Genomic DNA, 21,886 nt, shown 5'->3' with positions numbered 1-21,886 from the left:
CGCCGAAGGGCGTGTCCAGGCAGTGGGGCGGGGCGGAGCGCCGGGCTCACGACGTCCAATGAGGATGCAGGAATTGTGCTTGGGCGGGGCCAGGTGCGTGTTTGAAGCGGAGGCGCGGGCTGCGGGAAAATGGCCGCTCGGCCGCGGCGGCACCGTTTGCCATCTGCAAAGCTGCCGCGGGGTGACTTTTGTGACGGCGCTAAGAAGACAACTGACGAATCTTCTTGTACGACTTCTATGGAGTGGGACACGCAGGTAGTGAACGGGTCCTCGCCGCTTGGCCCCGCGGGCCTAGGTGCGGAGAAGCTGCCGTCCGGCCCGCGGCTGCCGTCGTGGCTGCAGCCCGAGAGGTGCGCCGTGTTCCAATGCGCACAGTGCCACGCCGTGCTCGCTGACTCTGTGCACCTCGCCTGGGACCTGTCGCGGTCCCTCGGGGCCGTGGTCTTCTCCAGTGAGTGGGGGCGGAGCCTGAGGGAGGTGGAGGAGGGCCAGAGCGGGGGTTCCCTCTCTCTCACGGGATGGTCCAGAGCGGGTGGTGAAAACCAGGGTGAAGATTTGGAAGGAAATTAACCCCATTGCCTGGCAGGGGTGGTGGCAACTTTTCATGATTTTTGTGGCCACGATGAGTCTACCTGTAGCTGGTAGGTTTTCCCTTTCAAGGCTTCACAGGTACTCCATCTGACCCCTGTTTGTCTTCTTAGGAGTCACAAATAACGTGGTTTTGGACGCTCCCTTCCTAGTTGGCATTGAAGGTTTGCTCAAAGGCAGGTATGTACTGAGATCTCGATTGGTTTCTAGTCCCTCAGTAAGACTGAGGAGCCTAGAACCGACATGTAGAAGGGGAAAATAGTTCTTATTTGCGCTAGAGGAAAACTTTATTCAGTCCTTACTCTGTTTGAAGGATGTTTCTTTTACCTGTTTGAGACTTTGTAGGAACTTGATGTATTAATGAAATGGAAAGGTTGTGTTTGTGTGTAGATTTTAAGATCTTTCTGAGGGCCACATCTCTAGTGGCTTGTGCAAATGAAGTAAGGCTAAGAATGTGTCTAGTATGGGCAAAGGGAGAAAAGTACCTTTTGCTGTGTAGTGAGAATCACTATAAAATACAACTTGAAATAACTAGGACTTTTAAATTTGCATTTTACCTGGAGTTTGTAATAAGCCATGGTAGGACTAATTCTTTTGGGATCCAGGGAACCTGGGGAAGAACACAAGTTGAATGTTATGTACTTGAATACTGCCGGTAAACTTTGCATTTAGTCTGTGCTTTGATCTCCAAGTGACCATAAAATATTCAATGAATATAGTATTACAAGGCTCCTCAATTTTGAGTGTTGGCTTAACAGCAGAACATTCTGACCACAGTTCTGTTCAGTTTTAGGGTTAAATAAGTTACAGGAATTTTTAGTTGCTTTACTTAGTATCCATGCCAGAGTGTCCTCTTTCCACCCAAAGGGTATTGGGTGAAAAAGAGTGGTGGCTTGCTTGGAATTGGGTCATTTGGGGCCAGACGCAGGAGCTCTCCAAATATCTTTCGTAGAATAGGATAATGCATGTAGACACATGCTGTCAAATACTGTAACCATTAGCCACATATAGCTGTTGAACACTTAAAATATGGCCATCCTGAATTGAGAAATACTGTGAGTGCAAAATACACACTGGATTTTGAAACTTGATACAAAAAAATAACAGTTTAAAAATATTTATGGGACGCCTGGGTGGCTCAGTGATTAAAGCGCCTGCCTTTGGCTCAGGGCATGATCCTGGAGTCCTGGGATCCAGTCCTACATTGGGCTCCCTGCATGGAGCCTGCTTCTCCCTCTGCCTGTGTCTCTGCCTCTCGCTCTGTCTCTCATGAATAAATAAAATCTTAAAAAAAAATAATAAAATAAATATTTATATGGTGAAATGATATTTTTGATATATTGGGTAGTCTAAAATGTATGAAAACTAATTTCACCTGTTGCTTTTGAATTTGTTAACAAGACTAATAGAAAATTTTAAATTACTTATGTGGCTCTCATTATGTCTCTGTTGGACGGTACTAATCTAGATAGTTTGTAAAACACTGGAGGGAAATTCTCATGTGTTTGTGTACTTTTAGAATTAGGAGAGCCATGGGATTTGGCAGGAAGAGATGTATTATCAGGAAATGGTTCAAGTGATTATGGAGGGTGAGAAGTCCCAAGAGCTGTATTTGGTAAGCTGGAAACACAGAAGAGTCAGTTGTTTAGACCTGGTCCAAGTCTGTGGGAGAGCCAAAATTGTAAGTTCCAATCCAAAAGCCAGAAGGCTCTAGACCAGAGAAGAGCCTACATTTCAGTTCAAGTTCAAAGGCAGGGAGTAAAAAATGGCTTAACTTAAAGCAATTAGTCAAGAGGAGTTTCCCCTTCCTCTCACCTTTTTTGTTCTATTCAGACCTTCAGTTAATTAGATGAAGGTCACTCAAATGGGGAAATTCTGCTTTCCTTAGTGTACTGATTCAAATATTAATCTCATTCAAAAACACTCACACATTCAGAGTGGGTACCATGTGGCCTAGTCAAGTGGACACATAAAATGTAACCATCACTTGTTAACCTGGCACCCACATGTATCTCCTAAAATTATAACTTAATCTCCAAATAAAGACAATAACAAGGGCAGCCCAGGTGGCTCAGTGGTTTGGTGCCGCATTCGGCCCAGGGCCTGATTCTGGAGACCTGGGATCGAGTTCCACATCAGGCTCCCTGCATGGAGCCTGCTTCTCCCTCTGCCTGTGTCTCTACCTCTGTGTGTGTGTGTGTGTGTGTGTGTGTGTGTGTGTCTCGTGAATAAATAAATAAAATAAAATAAATAAATAAATAATAAAGTCTTAAAAAAAAGACAATAACAAAGTCATAATTCTGTCTAACATGTTACAACTATCCTACATACAACTGAAAACACACTAACCCCTTCTCTGGAAAAGGAAATAAAGTCCTTAAGTAATGTTTACATTTCTCCTTGATCTCTCATAACTTAAATACTGTGATACAAAATCAATAGTACTTAAACATTTTTTTTAAAGATTTTATTATTTATGAAAGACAGAGAGAGGGGCAGAGACATAGGCAGAGGGAGGAGTGGGCTCCTTGCAGGGAGCCCGATGTGGGACTCGATTTTGATCCCCGGAGCTGGGATCACGTCTGAGCTGAAGGCAGATGCTCAACTGCTGAGCTACCCAGGTGTCCCTAAAATCAATAATACTTAAATAGAATGATATAGTATGATACAAAGTATGATCTTATTTATATAGTAAGGGAATAAGTGAAGAACAGAGATAAACCGACACACAGACCTACTCATAACAAAGCAAGGAAGAAATACTCATGACAGTTACAGTCCTCATTTCTGTAACCGGTCACCTGGTCAGAGCTGATATTTATAACTACCTTCTTCCACTACCCATCTGTATGCCTTATGCCTTATGCCTTTAGCAAACACTCAGCTAGTCATAGTTCTTTACCTGGTGTGGTAATGCAAATCTTCATTTTTGAAGGAATTGTGACCCATTAGACTAATATTCATTGAAATATTTTATATTGTACACATAAGCAGAATTTTGGAATTTTTTTTCACATTTTGCCCTGTGCCATATATTAGTATCTATCAGACATTTTTCTGTAGGTACTGTGCTTTGTCTGATACCATTATTCCTACATAGGAATTCATTCAAATTAATGCAACTTTATTTCATGGCTTGCTTTTTGGTTACCATATTCACAAAAATACAGTTCTACATGTGTGGAATAGGACTTAATTTACCAATGAATTTGAGATGTTGTGTTGCTTGGGGTTTTTTTTATATCCATTGACAAGAAATATTTTTCTTTATAGTCATGTGATTTTTATACTGTTAGTGCAGTTTTTCTGTATAGTGTATTATATTTATACAAATAATTTTCTCCCTTACCAAACCACTTCAAAATTGTTTTCAGAGGGTGCCTGGCTGACTCAGTTGGAAGAGCATGCAATTCTTGATCTCAGGGTCATGAGTTTGAACCCCATATTGGGGACAGAGAATGAATGAATGAATACATACATACATACATATAGTTTTCAGTACATGCCTGATGAAACATAGTTAATTTTTTCTTAAAATATTTCTCTGCAGTATTTGGATATGTCTTATGTACCAGCAAATATGGTGAGTGACTTACCCAAGTGGTGTAACTAGAATCATTACCTATTTCCTCATCCAGTATCTTTCAGATAAAAGAAAAGGAAATTGGGCAGCCCAGATGGCTCAGTGGTTTAGTGCAGCCCTCGGCCTGATCCTGGAGCCCTGGGATCGAGTCCCATGTCAGGCTCCCTGCATGGAGCCTGCTTCTCCCTCTGCCTGTGTCTCTGCCTCTCTCTCTCTCTGTGTGTCTCTCATGAATAAATAAATAAAATGTTTAAAAAAAAAAAAAAAAGGAAAGGAAATAGATGACATGCTAGAGTAATAGGATTTCTTTTCTTTTTTCTCTTTTGGCATTTTGTCTGGATTTTTTTTTTTTTTACATATGCAAGAGAAAAATTCTGATTTGTGTTCTATTAATAAATTTTTTTAAAAGGTTATTTATTTATTTATTCATGACAGACACAGAGAGAGAGAGAGAGAGAGGCGGAGACACAGGCAGAGGGAGAAGCAGGCTCCATGCAGGGAGCCTGATGTGGGACTTGATCCCCAGTCTCTAGAATCACACCCCGGGCTGGAGGTGGCGCTAAACCACTAGGCCACTGGGGCTGCCCAATAAATTGTTTAGTAAACTCCAACTTGATTATTTTTCTCAATTTAGAAAGTGGTTTAATGGTAGCTAATTTATATGGTCATGTGTAGTTTTATTTATTTATTTATTTTTTTAAATTTTATTTATTTATTTATTGATAGAGATGCAGAGAGAGAGAGAGACAGAGACACAGGCAGAGGGAGAAGCAGGCTCCATGCAGAGAGCCTGACGTGGGACTCGATCCCGGGACTCCAGGATCATGCCCTCGGCTGCAGGCGGCGCTAAACCGCTGCGCCACCGGGGCTGCCCCATGTGTAGTTTTATATGTTTAAATGTTAATATGATTAGTTAGCTCTTTTTCTGCTTTTCAAATGTGGATTATACTATAAGTGACAGTTGGACATCCCTAAGAATCTAGGATGTAATTATATTGAAGGCTGAGTTAACCTTTCTTGAATATGATCCCATTTCTTCGGTTTCAGTCCTATTAAAGCGCAGTTTTTAGGGGAACTGGTTTCAGAGACTGGTTATTTTATATTTCTTCTCTGATTTTCATACCCACATTCTGTTTTTCATTCCAGCACTTACAACCTTTTATTCTGTAATTCCTGTGGTGTTCCCATTGGTTTCCATTTGTATTCTACCCATGCTGCTCTGGCTGCCTTGAGAGGTCACTTTTGCCTTTCCAGTGATGAAATGGTATGGTGAGTAGACTTAGATATTCTTTATCAAATACATTTTTTAAAAATATCTATGCACGAGAGACAGGGAGAGAGTGAGAGAGGCAGAGACATAGGCAGAGGGAAAAGCAAACTCCACACAAGGAGCCCAATGTGGGACTCTGATCCCAGACCCCAGGTTTATACCCTGAGCCGAAGGCAAACTCTCAACCGCTGAGCCACCCAGGCATCCCTATCAAATACATTTTATTTTTATTTTTTAAAGATTTTATTTATTTATTCATGGGATACACACAGAGAGAGAGAGAGAGAGGCAGAGACACAGGCAGAGGGAGAAGCAGGCTCCATGCAGGGAGCCTGACGTAGGACTCGATCCCGGGACTCCAGGATCACACCCTGGGCCTAAGGCAGGCGCTAAACTGCTGAGCCACCCAGGCGTCCCTTCATTCATTCATTCATTCATTCATTTATAAGAATATTTTTTTTAAAGATTTTTATTTATTCATGAGAGACACAGAGAGAGAGAGAGAGACAGAGACAGAGACACAGGCAGAGGGAGAAGCAGGTTCCCTGACATGGGACTCGATCCCAGGTCTCCAGGATCAGGCTCTGAGCTGAAGGTGGCACTAAACCGCTGAGCCACCTGGGCTGCCCTCAATACATTTTAAAAGAGCTTCTAGAAAAGGTAGAATACTTGTACCAAAAAAGTGCTACAGCAAGGCACTATTACTCAAAAAGAAGGTCAGTTGGGCCAAAATATAGTTCATGACATTATGCTCATTTTAGATGTCTTAGATGTTTTAATAAGCATACCATGGGATAAATGGGAGGGTGTTCTTTTGTTACAGAAATTTCTGGAACGTAGGTTTTTGCAAAATAATATTGTAATAGATACTTACTGGGCTTGTGCCCAGCCCCTATTTTTTTTCCCCATAGAGTGGGACCTTGTGGCCATGTTTTTTATCATGTGTGATACTACTCTCAGGTGATGGGATCAAGAATGAATACTTGACCTAAGCTAAGCCAGTTAGGCTTTCTACTCTAGGTTTGAAATAAGGACCCAGAGACACTGGTCACTTGTAGATGGTACTGGTGCTGAAGTTGGGAAATGAAAGCTCTAGGTTTAAGGTAGCTATTTTCTGTATTATGCATGTAGATGCAGTGAAATCTTGTCTGCAGAAAAGAATAAAGCAGATAGATACCCCAAAAAAGTAAAAAATAATGACGTGGCCTAATAGAAAAATAATGTACTCTACTTGTTCCTTCTTATGTAGTACTTTGGATCTTTATCTTCCTGTCACTTGAGCTTTTTTGTTTTTTATTTTTTTATATTTTAAAGATTTTATTTATTTATTCATTAGAGCCACACACAGAGAGAGAGGGGCAGAGACACAGGCAGAGGGAGAAGCAGGCTCCATGCAGGGAGCCCGATGTGGGACTCGATCCCAGGACTTCAGGATCACACCCTGGGCCTAAGGCAGGCGCTAAACCGCTAAGCCACCCATGGATCCCCAGCTTTTTTCTTTTTTATAACAAACTGAAACATCTATCATAGTTTTTACTTGACCATTAAACCAAAAAAAAACAAAAACAGGGATTGATGAGCTAGTTTGTGCCAAGCATTATTCTTACCTCACTGAGTCCTTTTTTTTTTTTTTTTTTTTTAAGATTTTATTTATTTATTCATGAGAGACACAGACAGAGAGAGGGGAAGAGACACAGGCAGAGAAGAAGCAGGCTCCATGCAGGGAGCCCGATGTGGGACTCGATCCTGGATCCCACGACCACAACCTGAGCCAAAGGCAGGTACCCAACCGCTGAGCCACCCAGGCATCCCTCACTAAGTCCTTTATATGAGAAAACTGGGACTCAGGTGGAGAGCTAAGATTTTCATCTGTGTCTTAACTCCAAAGCTCATTTTTGTTTCATTAAACATTTTCTCTAATGTGCTTAGATCAGTGTTTCTAGCTGAGCTATATATGACTAAATAATAAAACCCATAAATAACAATGGTCTTTTTTATTCATAAGGTTGTTCAAAGTGTATTAGGTATACACTTTGTTCTTCACTGCAGTTTTTTCTTTCACTGCAGATTTTCAACAGGAAATATACTTGAATGGGATTGATAATTTATTAATTTCTAATTTTTTCTTAAATAATTTCTAGAATTAAGTTTAAAGAGGGGAAAAATATTTTTTGTTTTTGAAATATAAAGTTTATTTTTAATTTAAATTCAATTAACAAAATGTATTATTGGTTTCAGGGGTAGAATTTAGTGGTTCATCAGTTGCATCCATCACCCAGTTACCCCATCCCCCAACTCCCCTCTTCTCCAGCAACCCTTAGTTTGTTACCTATGATTAAGAGTTTCTTGGGAATCTCTGGGTGGCTCAGCGATTTAGCACCTGCCTTTGGCCTAGGGCGTGATCCTGGAGTCCTAGGATCGAGTCCCATGTCTGGCGCCCTGCATGGAGCCTGCTTCTCCCTCTGCCTGTGTCTCTGCCTCTCTCTGTGTCTTTCATGAATAAATAAATAAAATCCTTAAAAAAAAAAAAAAAAAAAGAGGGGAATCCCTGGCTGGCTTAGTGGTTTAGTGCCTGCCTTTGGCCCAGGGTGTGATCCTGGAGTCCTAGGATCGAGTCCCACGTTGGGCTCCCTGTACGGAGCCTGCTTCTCCCTCTGCCTGTGTCTCTGCCTCTCTCTCCTCTGTGTCTTTCATGAATAAATAAATAAAATCTTAAAAAAAAAAAAAGTTTCTTATGGTTTCTCTCCCTCTCTGATTTTGTCTTATTAGGGAAAAGTATTTCTAAATGTGTGTTATTAGTAACCTCAAATCCTCTTTATTTTTTTTAAGATTTTATTTATTCATGAGAAACAGAGAGAGAGAAGGAGAGAGAGAGAGACAGAGACAGAGACACCAGCAGAGGGTGAAGCAGGCTCCATGCAGGGAGCCCAATGCAGGACTCGATCTCAGGACTCCAGGATCATGCCCTGGGCTGAAGTCGGCGCTAAACTGCTGAGCCATCCGGGCTGCCCTCAAATCCTCTTTAAAAACAGTTCTAAGTACTTGTTCCAGCTGAGCTGTAATTGAATTTTTGCTTAGGGAAGTTAAGTTTTTCATAACAAAAAAAAATTTTTAATGTACATTTTTAAAGTATAATAGGATTTTAAGTAATTTCTTAATCTTTAAAAATGAGGAGTTGAGACCCTAAGGTTCGTATATTCTTTTTGATTAAGTAGCAATTAGGAAAGTATAGCATGAGTCTGGGAAGATAATCTATCTTTGTTAATCAGAATGAATTTGTTTGCTGGTAAAAGAAAACCTGGGACACCTGGGTGGCTGGGTACCCCATCCCCCCACTCCCCTCCTCTCCAGCAACCCTTAGTTTGTTACCTATGATTAAGAGTTTCTTGGGAATCTCTGGGTGGCTCAGCGATTTAGCACCTGCCTTTGGCCTAGGGCGTGATCCTGGAGTCCCAGGATCGAGTCCCACGTCTGGCGCCCTGCATGGAGCCTGTTTCTCTCCCTGCCTGTGTCTCTGCCTCTATCTGTGTGTCTCATGAATAAATAAAACCTTTAAAAAGAAGAAGAAGAAAACCTTACTGACAGTGGCTTCAATAAGTAAGGGGTGGAGTGATTGGCCGCTCCAGGAGTCTTCTAGTGGCTCAGCCACATTTGGGCTCTGGATCAGCATCTCTGGTTCTCTTGGCCTTTTTCTCTTGGCTGCTGCTGCAATCATAAGCATTGCATCCATGGACAATAGCATCTCCAACCAGAAGGAAGCGGATATGGGAAGTGGAAACACAGGGAATGGTCTCTATTTTATCATCAGAAATGTCCTTATTATTGGCCAGAACTATGTAACATGATTGCCTTAAGGTAGGAAAGCAGATATGTGTCAGGAGGGAATAAGATTGCCACACTTGGTTTAAAATAGTTATGAGTCATCTCCTGGGATTGAGCATACTCCTGTCCTAAACAAAATCTGGGTTCTGTTGCAAGAAAGAAGTTAGGAATGGCTACTGGGTAGGCAAACAACAGTGTTTGTTACCATATGATTACTTTTCTTCTAACTGCTATACAGTTTAGTTATTCATAGGACCCTTGTTTTTGTGTTTAGTTTGTTGTGGGATAATTTTGTCTTATGTATTCCCGGCTGGCAAGGGGTAAGATGAGACGGTCTCTAATGATTTCTTAACTGAGAATTTGTTTTTCCTACAAAATGCAATACAAATGTTGAAACAAATCTGTAAGAAGGTTGTCTTTGCCTGACATTGCTTTAGAGGACAAGTTTGGTTCATTGATCATCTTAACTGATACTAATATTTTCTCTGTATATTTTCTATCCAGCTATCTCTTAAAAACAAAAGCCATAGTAAATGCATCTGAGATGGATATTGACAACTTGTCTCTACCAGAAAAGGTTACAGAGGTAAAATTTCATGGTGATTGTATGTTTCCTTTAATATAGGCATACCTCAGAGATATTGTGGGTTCAGTTCCAGACCACTTCAATAAAACAAATACCATAATAAAAACAAGTCAAATTATTATTTTGGTTTCCCACCATATATAAAAGTTATGTTTACACTATACTGTAGTCTACTTAAGTGTCTAAAATAATGTACATACCTTAATTAAAAAATACTTCATTGCTAAAAATGCTGACCATTATCTGAGCTTTCAGGAAGTTGTAATTGTTGATTAGTGATCACTCTTATAAATATAATAATATTGAAAAGTTTGAAATATTCTGAGAGTTGCCAAAATGTGACAGAGCCATGAAGTGAGCAAATGCTGTTGGAAAAACGATGCCAATAGACTTTCTCCCACAAGGTTGCCACAAACCTTCAGCTTATAAAAAACATGGATCTTTGTGATGAAGCAAAGCACAATAAAATGAGGTATGCCTGTATAGACAACTCCTGGCAGTTTATTCCAGTGAATTTGGTGGTGATGACATGGTATAATACTCCAATAATCCTTTATACCTGGTTTGGCATTTCTTATTGAATTTGTGACACAAAACCAAATATTGTAAGGTCCAATTCAGGAGGAGGAAGAAAGCTGCTTAGATCCTGTATTTCCTATACTACTCTCCTCTGCTGGGAATGGATATTGCACCTTTCATAGATCTGTCCTTTCTCTCTCTCTCTCTCTCTCTTTTTTAAAGATTTTATTTTTACTTTTAAATTAAAAAAAAAGATTTTATATATTTATTCATGAGAGACACGGAGAGAGAGAGGCAGAGAGACATAGGCAGAAGGGAGCAGACTCCTTGCGGGGAGCTAGAAATGGTACTTGATCCCAGGATCCTGGGATCACGACCTGAGCCAAAGGCAGATGCTCAACCACTGAGCCACCCAGGTGCCCCTAAAGATTTTATTTTTAAATAGTTGGCACCCAACATGGGGCTTGAATTTATAACCCCAAATCAGGAGTCACAGGCTCCTCCAAAGGAGCCAACTTGGTGCCCCAGATCTGTCCTTTCCACAGCACTTCTTGTGTAGATGTCTCAGGAAAGAGTGGTGAAACAATCATTAGGAATTCTTTTTTTTTTTTTTTTTTTAATTTATTTTTTATTGGTGTTCAATTTACTAACATAAAGAATAACACCCAGTGCCCGTCACCCATGAGTTTTCTAGCTGTTGATGGTTTTGAAGTTGAAAAAAGCAACTTTGTTTCGGTAGCTTACTGATGCATTTTGAGTGGAAATTTGGCTATAACTTAAGCTCAGAAGACCAACCTGAGAATTTATCGTTCATTTTGTTTTTAGTATTGTTAATATATTACTCCTTGCTAATTATACATTTTGTAACCAGTGGTGTTTTTTGTTTTTGTTTTTTTTTAAAGTTTAAGAATCTTTTAGGACAAGGAAAGAGTGATTTTTGAGGGTGTTGTTTTGCATAGCTAACTAAGCTTATGAAACCATGCTCTAAGCAAGGTGTTGGCAACTTTTTCTATAAACGACCAGATGACAAATATTTTAAGCTTTGTGACCATTCTCAAGTGCTCAACTGTACCATTGCAGTGCAGAAGCAGCCACAGACAGTATTATAAACAAGTGGGTGTGGCTGTGTTGCAGCAAAACTTGATATAAATGGGCAGTCACAGTTAGCTAACCTTTGCTCTAAGCAACAAAGTTGATGAGGGGGGTCAGTAACTTTTCACTCCTGTGGGAGATAACTTCTGGAATGGCAGCCAGAGGAGCTCCATGGACCTCCTTCCCCCACCCCCAGCAAAACTGCCATAACTGAATAAAATTACAAAAAAACCCAACCATTTTAAGTCTGTAGGAAATGTTCTTCAAGGAATAAAGCAAATGAAGAGATACTTACTTTAGAAAATATATTTAGGGCAGCCCAGGTAGCTCAGCAGTTTAGCGCCGCCTTCAGCCCAGGGTGTGATTCTGGGGTCTGGGATCGAGTCCCACATCGATCCCACATCGAGCCTGCTTCTCCCTCTGTGTCTCTGCCTCTCTCTCTCTCTCTCTCTCTCTCTCTCTCTCTCTCTCTGTGTGTGTGTCTCTCATGAATAAATAAATAAAATCTTTAAAAAAAAAAAAAAGAACACATTTAACCTCAGTAAGAACAGTGAAAGCCTGTGGTATTTGTGCCACAGCCTGCTCACTCCCTCTCATACCTCTCTACCTTAGAGAGAGGGCAGGAGGCTCTATCTGGGCTGCTGTAGCCAAGAACACAGGGATCCCTTTTGCCATAGCTCTCAGTTGAGGGCTGTGATATCTTCCAGGAGTGGCAGGCATCAGTAATTCTCATCAAAAGCTCTATTCCAAAAAAAAAAAAAAAAAAAAAAAAGCTCTATTCCAGTCAAAAATGGCCATTTGCAGGGCGCGATCCTGGAGACCCGGGATCGAATCCCACATCGGGCTCCCGGTGCATGGAGCCTGCTTCTCCCTCTGCCTATGTCTCTGCCTCTCTCTCTCTCTCTGTGACTATCATAAAAAAAAAAAAAAAAAAAAAAAGGCCATTTGTAGGTACAGGTTCTATCAAAGGCACAGCAAGCTAAGTATTAGGAACCCATTCACTCTTGCCCCAGCTTGCATGTAGAGCAGAGGTCTCACACTGGCCGAGGTAAGCCAAGAAGATGACAAGTGGCATCTATACCCAGCACTCTGCTTGTAAAGTAAGGGTGTCATTCCAAGAGACACTGGCCCCTAGGTTGGGAGGAGCTGGGCTAAGAGGCAGATTGTAAAAACAGAACTCCAAAGTGTCCCCCTCCCCTACCACTCAAGGGAACTGACTTTATTTGAAACAAAGCTTGGGGACATTCAAGTCTAAGAGTACAGCCCAAAACGGACATTTTGAGGTAAGCAATTAAGAGGAAGCTGGTAGTTCTATGAGAGCAACAAGCTAAACCATAGATTAGTTAGAAGTTTACCAGACAGAATCAGAGAATACACAGCTAAGAAGAGCCCCCCTGGGATCAGAACAACAACAAAAAGACTGGCTACCAGTCTTTTAAAAGACTAACCTACAAAGGTGGGGCCTGAATTTAATTGGATTAGACTGATGAACAATTTATGTCCCAGGGCATTGTCAAAACCTGGAGAGCAATCAGCCCAGGAACTAGGGAAGGCTCGGGTATGATGCCAGCAGAGGCTGACAGCCTGACATTGACCAAGGCAACATTGAAAGACAGCTTGCTGAACCCACTGTCCTCTAGGTGACCGCACCTGCCCAAGGCTTTGTTTTCTGTGGACTGGCAGCATGGTCTCCTACGGTGGGGGAAGTAGATAGCAGTGAAATAGTCTAGCCAGCTCACGAAAACAGATAAAGACAATAAGAAGATGAAGAGTGGGTGTTTAGTATCCACAGTTGGCTATATTACTTAAAATGTCCAGTTTGTGGGGCACCTTGGCTGGCTCAGTTGGTGGAGTGTGTGACTGTTGATCTCTGGCTTGTGAGCTCGAGCCCCATGTTGGGTGTGGAGATTACTGAAAAAAATCTAAAAAAAAAAAAAAAAAAACCTAAAAAAAAAAAAGATGTCCAGTTTGCAACAACAACAACAACAAAAAAAAACGAGAAAACACTCAAAGAAGAAAGTATAACTTATAAATAGGATAAAAAGCAGGCATCTAAAGCTGCCTAGGAAAGTGCCCAGATGTTAGACTTAGCAGACAAAGCCTTTGAAGCAGCCACTATAAATGTCCAAAAAACGAAAGGAAACTGCTTAAAGAAGTCAAGGAAGGTATGATGACAATATCTCATCAAATACAGGATATCCACAGAGTTAGAAATTATAAAAAAAAAAAAAGAAAAAAAAAGGTTGGAAATCCTGGAGTTGAAAAGCACAATAACAACAACAAAAAAAGGTACAATAACTAAAATTACAAACTCACTAGAGGGGCCCAAGAACAGATTTGAGCTGCCCAAAGAAAGAATCAGCAAATTGAAGACAAATTGATGAGACTGAAGGGAAAAAAAAATGCAGGAAAGTGAACTGAAGAGACCTCTTGGACACCATCAGGCATACCTAAACATTTTTTGGTAAAGAGAATAAATACCAAAAGGAGTACAGAGAAGTAGAAAAGATATTCAAAGAAATAATAGTAGAAAAAACCCCAAATTTGATGAAAAACCTGAATTTACATATCCAAAACCTCAATAAGTCCACAAAGGACTTATAGGATAAACACAGAAGAGATAATACCCCAATACATCATAGTAAAAATGAGGAGAGTAAACAATCTTGAAGGCAACAGAGAAATGATTCACCACATCCAATGGTACTGCAATTAGACTGGGAGGCTCTAGGGATGCCAGGGTGGCTCAGCAGTTGAGCGTCTGCCTTTGGTTCAGGGTGTGGTCCCGGGGTCCCAGTATCGAGTTCCACATTGGGCTCCCTGCTTGGAGCTGGCTTCTCCCTCTGACTGTCTCTGCCTCTCTCTCTCTGTCTGTGTCTCTGATGAATAAATAAATAAAATCTTAAAAAGGGGGGGGAGGGGAGGCTCTAGAGTTACTTTTTTAATTTAAGCAGCATTTTTTTTTTTAAGATTTTATTTATTTATTCATGAGAGACAGAGAGGCAGAGACTTAGGCAGAGAGAGATGCAGGCTCAATGCTGGGAGCCTGGTGTGGGACTCAATCCCAGAACTCGAGGATCATGCCCTGAACCAAAGGCAGAAGCTCAACTGCTGAGCCACTCAAGCGTCCCTAAGCAGCATTTCCTAATGAATATGGATTATTCTTGTGTCTTAAATGATAATATAAAGCAGATTTTATGAATGGTGCAAATTATGTTCAAATTATGGTTTATTGTTGATGGTGTTGTTAACCTGTCTTCAACAGAAGGTTGTTTTTTTTTGTTTTTTTTTATTTTATTTATTTATTTATTTATTTATTTATTTATTTATTTATTTATTTATTTATGATAGTCACAGAGAGAGAAAGAGAGAGGCAGAGACACAGGCAGAGGGAGAAGCAGGCTCCATGCACCGGGAGCCTGATGTGGGATTCAATCCCGGGTCTCCAGGATCGCGCCCTGGGCCAAAGGCAGGCGCCAAACCGCTGCGCCACCCAGGGATCCCCAACAGAAGGTTGTTATCCATAATTCTGTATTCCATGATAACTTTATTTACTAAGCTGAATAATACCATTAAGTTTGGTTCCTGATATAGCTATTCTTAGGTGAAAGAACTTGTCAAAAATAACCTAATTACCACAAACACAAGTTCCTAACCCAACAACCAGGGCTACTTTTGAAGACAGGCATTTGTTACTGTGAACAAAGAAAAAAAAAGTTAGATTCTTGCCCCTAGAAAAGGAGAGGAAGAGTAGTTGAGGTTCTTCTCCACAAGCTTTCTTACCCCACCTTCTTCTTGTCTTCCTACCTTCCCAATATTTGGCACTTAAACCTGGCGATAAGGGGTAGGAAGGAGGGAGGAGGAGAAGCAGTGATGCTCAGCAGTGGCTGGTCTTTTTTCACATGAAACTTTGTATCTGAGGATCTTACTGGGCACTTGAGGTTTGTTGCATAAAGTTCTTTCAGAAATAGGGCAGTCCTGGTGGCTTAGCGGTTTAGTGCCCCCTTCAGCCCAGGGCGTGATCCTGGAGACCAGGGATTGAGTCCCAGGTCGGGCTCCCTGCATGGAGCCTGCTTCTCCCTCTGCCTGTGTTTCTGCCTCTCTCTCTCTCTCTCTAATAAATAAAATCTAAAAAAGAAAGAAAGAAATAGGACAAGCATATTTATGTAATGTGTTGAGACATTACCAGCTATCAACCACTGGTTTAAATTTGAAGTGGCTTCTAAAATCATCAAAATAAGTATTAAGCTCAAGATGCCCTGATACCGATTTATTTTTCTTCCCAGCTGAAAGAGAAGATAATGTTAACACATACTCGTTTATATTCACTGATGAAGATTCTGAAGGAAAGAACTCCTGACCAGCCCAAGCCAGAAAACTGATCCAGGATTAAAGCTTAACTAGGGGGATCCCTGGTTGGTGCAGTGGTTTGGCACCTGCCTTTGGCTCAGGGCGCGATCCTGGAGACCTGGGATCGAATCCCACGTCGGGCTCCCAGTGCATGGAGCCTGCTTCTCCCTCTGCCTGTGTCTCTGCCTCTCTCTCTCTCTCTCTTTCTCTCTCTCTCTCTCTCTCTCTCTGTGTGTGTGTGTGTGTGTGTGTGTGTGTGACTGTCATAAATAAATAAATTTTAAAAAAATAAAGCTTAACTAGGTTCAGGTCTTATTGCTGTCTTCATCAACAGGAGTTCTCAAGGAAGAAAGATTGGCTAAGAAGAGATGTGAACTCTATTCTCACCTTGAGGCTGATTTTCCAAATGATTTGTGAAGCTTTGTCTAGAAAATGAGAAACAAAGGAAACCCCTACCCAGGTTTCATAGCTATTTGCCTTAAGAACTTATTTTAGCTTATCAATTTCATAAATGTTTGTTTCTGAATACATATTTTACTGCAAATGTAGGTTAAGAGGCAGTGTCCTGCAAATGGTCTGACATAAAGATATACGGCTGTTATGAAAACAGAGTTGTATTTCATGTTGACTACTTTATTCCTACATGGAGCAGTTGTGATGACGAAGATAGAAAACATTTTTTTTCTTACATGCAATATACGTACAAACATACTCTGTAGGTAATATTCAGTAAGTTAACTGGAAAATATACAATTTATCTTTCTCTTTTCATTTCTAAACTGAGCCTACCCAGGTAATAATGAGAGAAATGATAAAACATTCACCAAAATGCTGTTTTTCATATTTTGCTTTATATACCACTTACACTCAGTACCTTGTCATATTATTCATTTAATAAAAGTCTACTAACTTTGGGGATAAAAGGTAAGCAAAAAGAGCCACTCTCTACCTGCACAGAGCTTTTAATCTCATTAGAGGTGGACGTTCAAACAACCACATGAATACATGTGAAATTATTACTATAGTAAAGGTTTTGAAGAAAAGAGACCTAGAGCTACCAGCACATGAAGCAGCTACCGGACCCCTGGGGTTGGAAAGGCTGCTCTGAGGAAGTGGGATTTCAGCAGTGGTCTGAAAGACTAGGAGTTAATTAGGGAATGGAGGGGGACCTGTGGAGAGGCCCTTAAAAGAAGGCCTGCAGGAGGTGAACTAGTGGCCAGAAACCAGAGGGTACAAGGACTTATTGGATGATGTTGTTGCTTAAGATTTTATTGATTTATTCATGAGAGACACAGAGACAGGCAGAGGGAGAAGCAGGCTCCCTATGTGGAGCTGGATGCAGGACTCCATCTGGGACCCCCCAGATCACACCCTGAGCTGAAGGCAGATGCTCCTCTGCTGAGCCATTCAGATGCCCCCTGGATGTTTGTTTTTATCCCAAGAACAATGGAAGCCTTGGTTTCACTTTTGTAGAACCTTGCTATGGTTGTCTTGTGGAGAAGGGGTTTATAGGGGCAGAAAAGCAAGCAGACTACTGAGGGGCTGGCAAGAGCCCAATCCAGATAAGAAACAGCCAAGTGGTGGTGTCTAGAAAAGTTGACTTGGTTCAGATGTAGCTGGCAGCCATTTTTAAAGTTCTTTCCATTCTTTCTACTTTATATTGCATAAAGCCATTTCCCTTTAGAAATATTTTAAACAAGAAAATTCTGATTTGCTCTATGCTTTTGAGTTGCAAAATTTGATTCCATAAATAAGGGTGAAATCTTTGGCAACAAATAGTACCAGAGGGAACCTGAGTGGCTCAGTGGTTAAGTGTCTCCCTTCGACTCAGGTGATCTCAGGGTCCTGGGATTGAGTCCTGCATCGGGATCCCTATAGGGAGCCTGCTTCTCCCTCTGCCTATGTCTCTGTTTCTGTGTCTATCATGAATAAATAAATAAATAAAATCTTAAAAAGAAACAAGTACTAGAAAAACTCGTATTTTCTAAAGAATGGACCTAATAAATCAATACTATATTAAATCATCCTGGGATTTTTTTGTGTGTGGGTATGTTCTTATGTAGCTATTTTTCGTAATCTCTGGACTTGCTGATTTGGCAGAAAGTTCAATAGAAAATTACATGCTTGACATGTGCCTTTGGCTCAGGTCATGATCTCAGGGTCCTGGGATTGAGCCCCATCTCCGGCTCCCTGCTCAGCTGGGAACCTGCTTTTCCCTCTCCCCGCTGCTCATGCTTTCTCTGGCATGCTCTCTCTCAAATCTTAAAAAAAAAAAAAAAAAGTAAATGTTTAAACTTAACATCAAATTAAGCTGGCTGGCTTTAGATATTTTCCCCCTAAATACAAATTACAGTAATGCTTACTCTAGAAAAAAAAATTGCAGATATAAATAGAAAATAAAGGGTGCAAAGTACACTTCCCTTTCCATCTTTGAGAGGCATAGGATAGCATGCTGGGAAGCTCTAGAGCCAAATTATTTCTATTCACGTGTTTTGGATCTTATTAGCCATGAACACGAAGAATTTACTTCAACACTTCTTGTAAAATAGGGATTAAAACTAGGGCTGGTTTTGGGGTGCCTGGGTGGCTCAGTTGGTTAAGCATCTCCCTTCAGGTCATGACTTCAGGGTCCTGGGATCGAGCCCTACATTGCATCAGGCTTCTTGCTTTGCTTTCTGGCTCTGTCAAATAAATAAAATCTTAAAAAACAAAACAAAAAACTAGGGTTGGTTTTTTCCTTTTGGGGAGGACGGCATCCACAGGCATTCAGAATGGTCCCAGCATTTGACATACTATCAAAGGCTGTCCTACAATACAGCCTCCAACAAAACTAGGCTGGTGATAGAATCACCCTGGTGATAGAATCGTTTACCTTTATACCAGGAAGATTGGGAAAGCCCCCAAATTCACATGTAGCATGTGCCTAGGCCGACTTTAAGAAGTACATGCTGTGAGACCTGCAATTCTTATTAGGTTCTCTACAATGAGAAAATGTGTCGGCAGGGCCTAGGGTGGCGGTTCCATGTATGTGTTCATGATGGGATCAAGTATGCTTTCCTTATTGAGGAGCAGAAAATCATTGTGAAAGTGTTGAAAGCACAAGCACAGCGTCAGAAAGCTAAATTAAAAACTGAATTTGGGGCAGCCCAAGCTGTGGGGCAGCCCAAGCTGTGGCTCAGCGGTTTAGCGCTGCCTTCAGCCCAGGGCCAGATTCTGGAGACTTGGGATTGAGTCCCATGTCAGGCTCCCTCCATGGAGCCTGCTTCTCCCTCTGCCTTTGTCTCTGCCTCTGTGTCTCTCATGAATAAATCTTTTTTAAAAAATGAAGCTTTTTTGAGAAATTCAGGCTTATTCTGTTTAAAAGAAAAAAAAAAAAAAGCCAGGGGTGCCTGGTTGGCTCAGAAGACCATGTGACTCTTGATCTCCAGCCCCCACAATGACTGTAGGGATTACTTAAATCTTTAAAAAATAGCTAGGGCTGTAGTGAAGATTCAATAAATTAAGAAATACATCTAATGTAATTACAGCAGTGCTTAGCACATACTAGGTGCTCAATATCTTCTATGCATGTGGATGTTCATGTATTAGACATAAAACAAAGCTTTATCTTTCACAGTATTCTGCTTTTCACACAATAAATATCACAACTTTCCACACCAGCCCATATACAAACTATTTTATTTAAGACCTGTATGATTCAGTGATGTGAATGTATCCAAACCTAACCATTCTTGTATTGGACCCTTGTACCTATCTTTGCAAATCTGTACTGGTATTTCTGTAAGAGTGAGTCCTAAAGTGGGAAAGTCAAAGGCATGTATGTGCATTTACAGTCTTGATTTTATGTCTCCCATAAATGTTACACTGATATTATAAATGGTTGGCTTTTTAATTCCCCTTTTAAAGGAGTCTTTGGGTGGTATAAGAGTTCCTATGAGGGACGCCTGGGTGGCTCAACGGTGGAGTGCTTGCTTTCATACCCAGGGTGTGATCCTGGTGTGCTGGGGTTGAGTCCCACATCGGGCCCCCTGCATGGAGCCTGCCTCTCTGTCTCCCACGAATAAATAAAATCTTAAAAACAAAAAAAGTTCCTATGAAAGTCTAACAAACATCAATGATTTATATTAAGATACTGTCTACTTTGCTCCAATGTGATACCATTTAGCATTGTATATGTTGAATACAGTATTTTCAAAATTCTGTAGTCATAAGAATAAAACTGCATATTGAAATTCCTCCTGAGTTGTAAACTTTTAAGCTCCTGAGTTAACAGTAAAGACTATCTCCATTTTTGTAACCCTAACATCTAGCACAGTACCTGGGATTGGAGTATATCAGTGTGTGCTAAATGAATGGTCATAAATCACAGGGAGAACTATTAGATTAGTGATTATACCACAAAAATGACGTAGCTTAGGTTCTTCTCCATTTGAGGATAGCCAATCCCAAGGAAGTTTATAAGATCTGCTTTTTTTTTTTTTTTTTAAGGTCTACTTTCTTACTTTAAACTTGACATAACTTTCCCCTGAATCAAAAAGGAACTTTTTTTTTTTAAGTAGGTTCCACCCCCAGAGTGGAGCTTACTCACAACCCTGAGATCAAGACCTGAGCTGAAATCAAGTGTCAGATGCTTAACTGACTCAGCCACACATGCTACCACCCAAGGATCTCCGTGTTAATAAGCCTCTTTAATTAATTTAGCTAATATTTAAATATTCAATGTAAAAGCATTTAAAATGCTTTATATATTTCAGATAGGAAGGATTCCCTGCAGTGGTTTTATTAGTACTATTACTGTACTTAGCTATTTCCTTACCAGAAACTAAACATTTTGCTAATTACCTAGCATAAGGTTGGCTCTAAAGGTGGGAATACCTAAGTTTAAATGGAATGCCTCTTTGTTCAGATGGCTGCCAGTTTCCTTGGACTATAGCAGAAACTGCTACAACTTGGTATCAACACCCAAATCTTTGGTCTTTTCTGCTATCTGGAGCCTACCTCAGTCCAGGTCTCTGCCTTGGCTCTTCCCATCTCAGTAACTTACTGCATGATTAGAAATTACCCAATCCAAGTAATGAGTAACACAGTGAAGTTTCAGTGCATTCTCAGCCCATGCTGCTTTATTGCCAAAAAAAAAAAAAAAAATATATATATATATATGTATGTATATATATACACACACACACAGGTGCAGAGTTTCCAACTTGTACAGCAGTCCCCTTTTACATCAAAGAATAAAATTTCTGAAATCCCAAGGATGCATAGATTAAAAAGCTGCCTTTTGTAATACTTATAAACATTCAATGAAATTCTTTTTAACATTATATACCAATGGTGCAGTGAAAAAATGCAGAACAGCAAGTACAAACAGCAACAACTGTACTTATAGGACAATAAATAAAAACAGGTGAATCACACTGTGACTCTGTAAGTGATGGGTGTTTTTTTTTTTTTTTTTTTCCCCCTCGATGGGTGGTTTTAAGGTAAGTGCCAAGACTATCACTGTTAAGGACTGGTGATAATGTATTACTCAGAATACCATTCTTACCCCTGGAAAGAGGAAAATTAATGGCATGGCAAACTATCACCAAAGGAGATAAAACCTTTTGAAAATTGTCAGTAATCTTATAATTCTTTTGATTTTAAAGGAGGTTGAGAAGTAAAAATTCCTAGAGAAATCTGTGATGTTTGTTTGGTATTTAAACTATATGCTTTTGTGGAATAATGGGAACAGAGAGAAACTCTTATTCTATCTTTACTGGTTTCATTAGTTGGCGGATGTAATCAGTACGTGGCAGAGAAAATGTACATATGAGATATAGTATTTTACTTCCTGTACTTAAGTGGAGTCTAACACTGCAATGACTGGAAGTCTACTTCAGTTCTGAACTACTGGAAAGTTACCATTTACACTTAAAACAATCCCAAAGGTGTTTGGAGTGAAATCCTACAGCAAAGAAAACAAGTTAAAATGACTTTTAAAAATTTATTTTTCGGGACGCCTGGGTGGCTCAGGGTGTGATCCCGGAGTTCTGGCATCAAGTCCCTCATCAGGCTCCCCGTGGGGAGCCTGCTT

General features: G+C 40.5%; 2 protein-coding genes across 9 annotated transcripts in view; one reads left to right on the top strand and one right to left on the bottom strand.

The window, feature by feature from the left end:
* Window positions 1-21,886, bottom strand: part of NUSAP1 (nucleolar and spindle associated protein 1) — a 77,424-nt gene that overhangs the window by 39,098 nt on the left and 16,440 nt on the right. Inside the window, exon 3 of the mRNA XM_077880688.1 lies at window positions 1,146-1,198. Within this exon, the coding sequence (XP_077736814.1) occupies window positions 1,146-1,166 (21 nt within the window). The 5' untranslated portion in view covers window positions 1,167-1,198. The remainder of the gene's footprint in view (window positions 1-1,145; window positions 1,199-21,886) is intronic.
* Window positions 31-21,526, top strand: OIP5 (Opa interacting protein 5). 8 transcript variants are annotated; one of them, XM_077880700.1, is made up of 6 exons: window positions 31-451; window positions 702-768; window positions 4,139-4,171; window positions 5,318-5,435; window positions 9,768-9,849; window positions 16,145-21,526. In XM_077880700.1, exons 1-5 carry the CDS (start codon window positions 130-132, stop codon window positions 9,804-9,806), a joined length of 579 nt encoding a protein of 192 aa, XP_077736826.1. In that variant the 5' UTR covers window positions 31-129; the 3' UTR covers window positions 9,807-9,849; window positions 16,145-21,526. The 8 variants fall into 8 exon arrangements, with proteins under 8 accessions (XP_077736826.1, XP_077736827.1, XP_077736825.1 ...); XM_077880699.1 differs by lacking the exon at window positions 16,145-21,526 and adding an exon at window positions 15,747-16,109 and having other exon boundaries at window positions 53-451; XM_077880695.1 differs by having other exon boundaries at window positions 55-451; window positions 5,318-5,440.

The sequence above is a fragment of the Canis aureus genome, chromosome 32, assembly GCF_053574225.1.
Source record: "Canis aureus isolate CA01 chromosome 32, VMU_Caureus_v.1.0, whole genome shotgun sequence".
NCBI lineage: Eukaryota > Metazoa > Chordata > Mammalia > Carnivora > Canidae > Canis > Canis aureus.
Note: the sequence above shows the minus strand (reverse complement) of the source record. Positions and strands in the feature narration are given on the sequence as shown.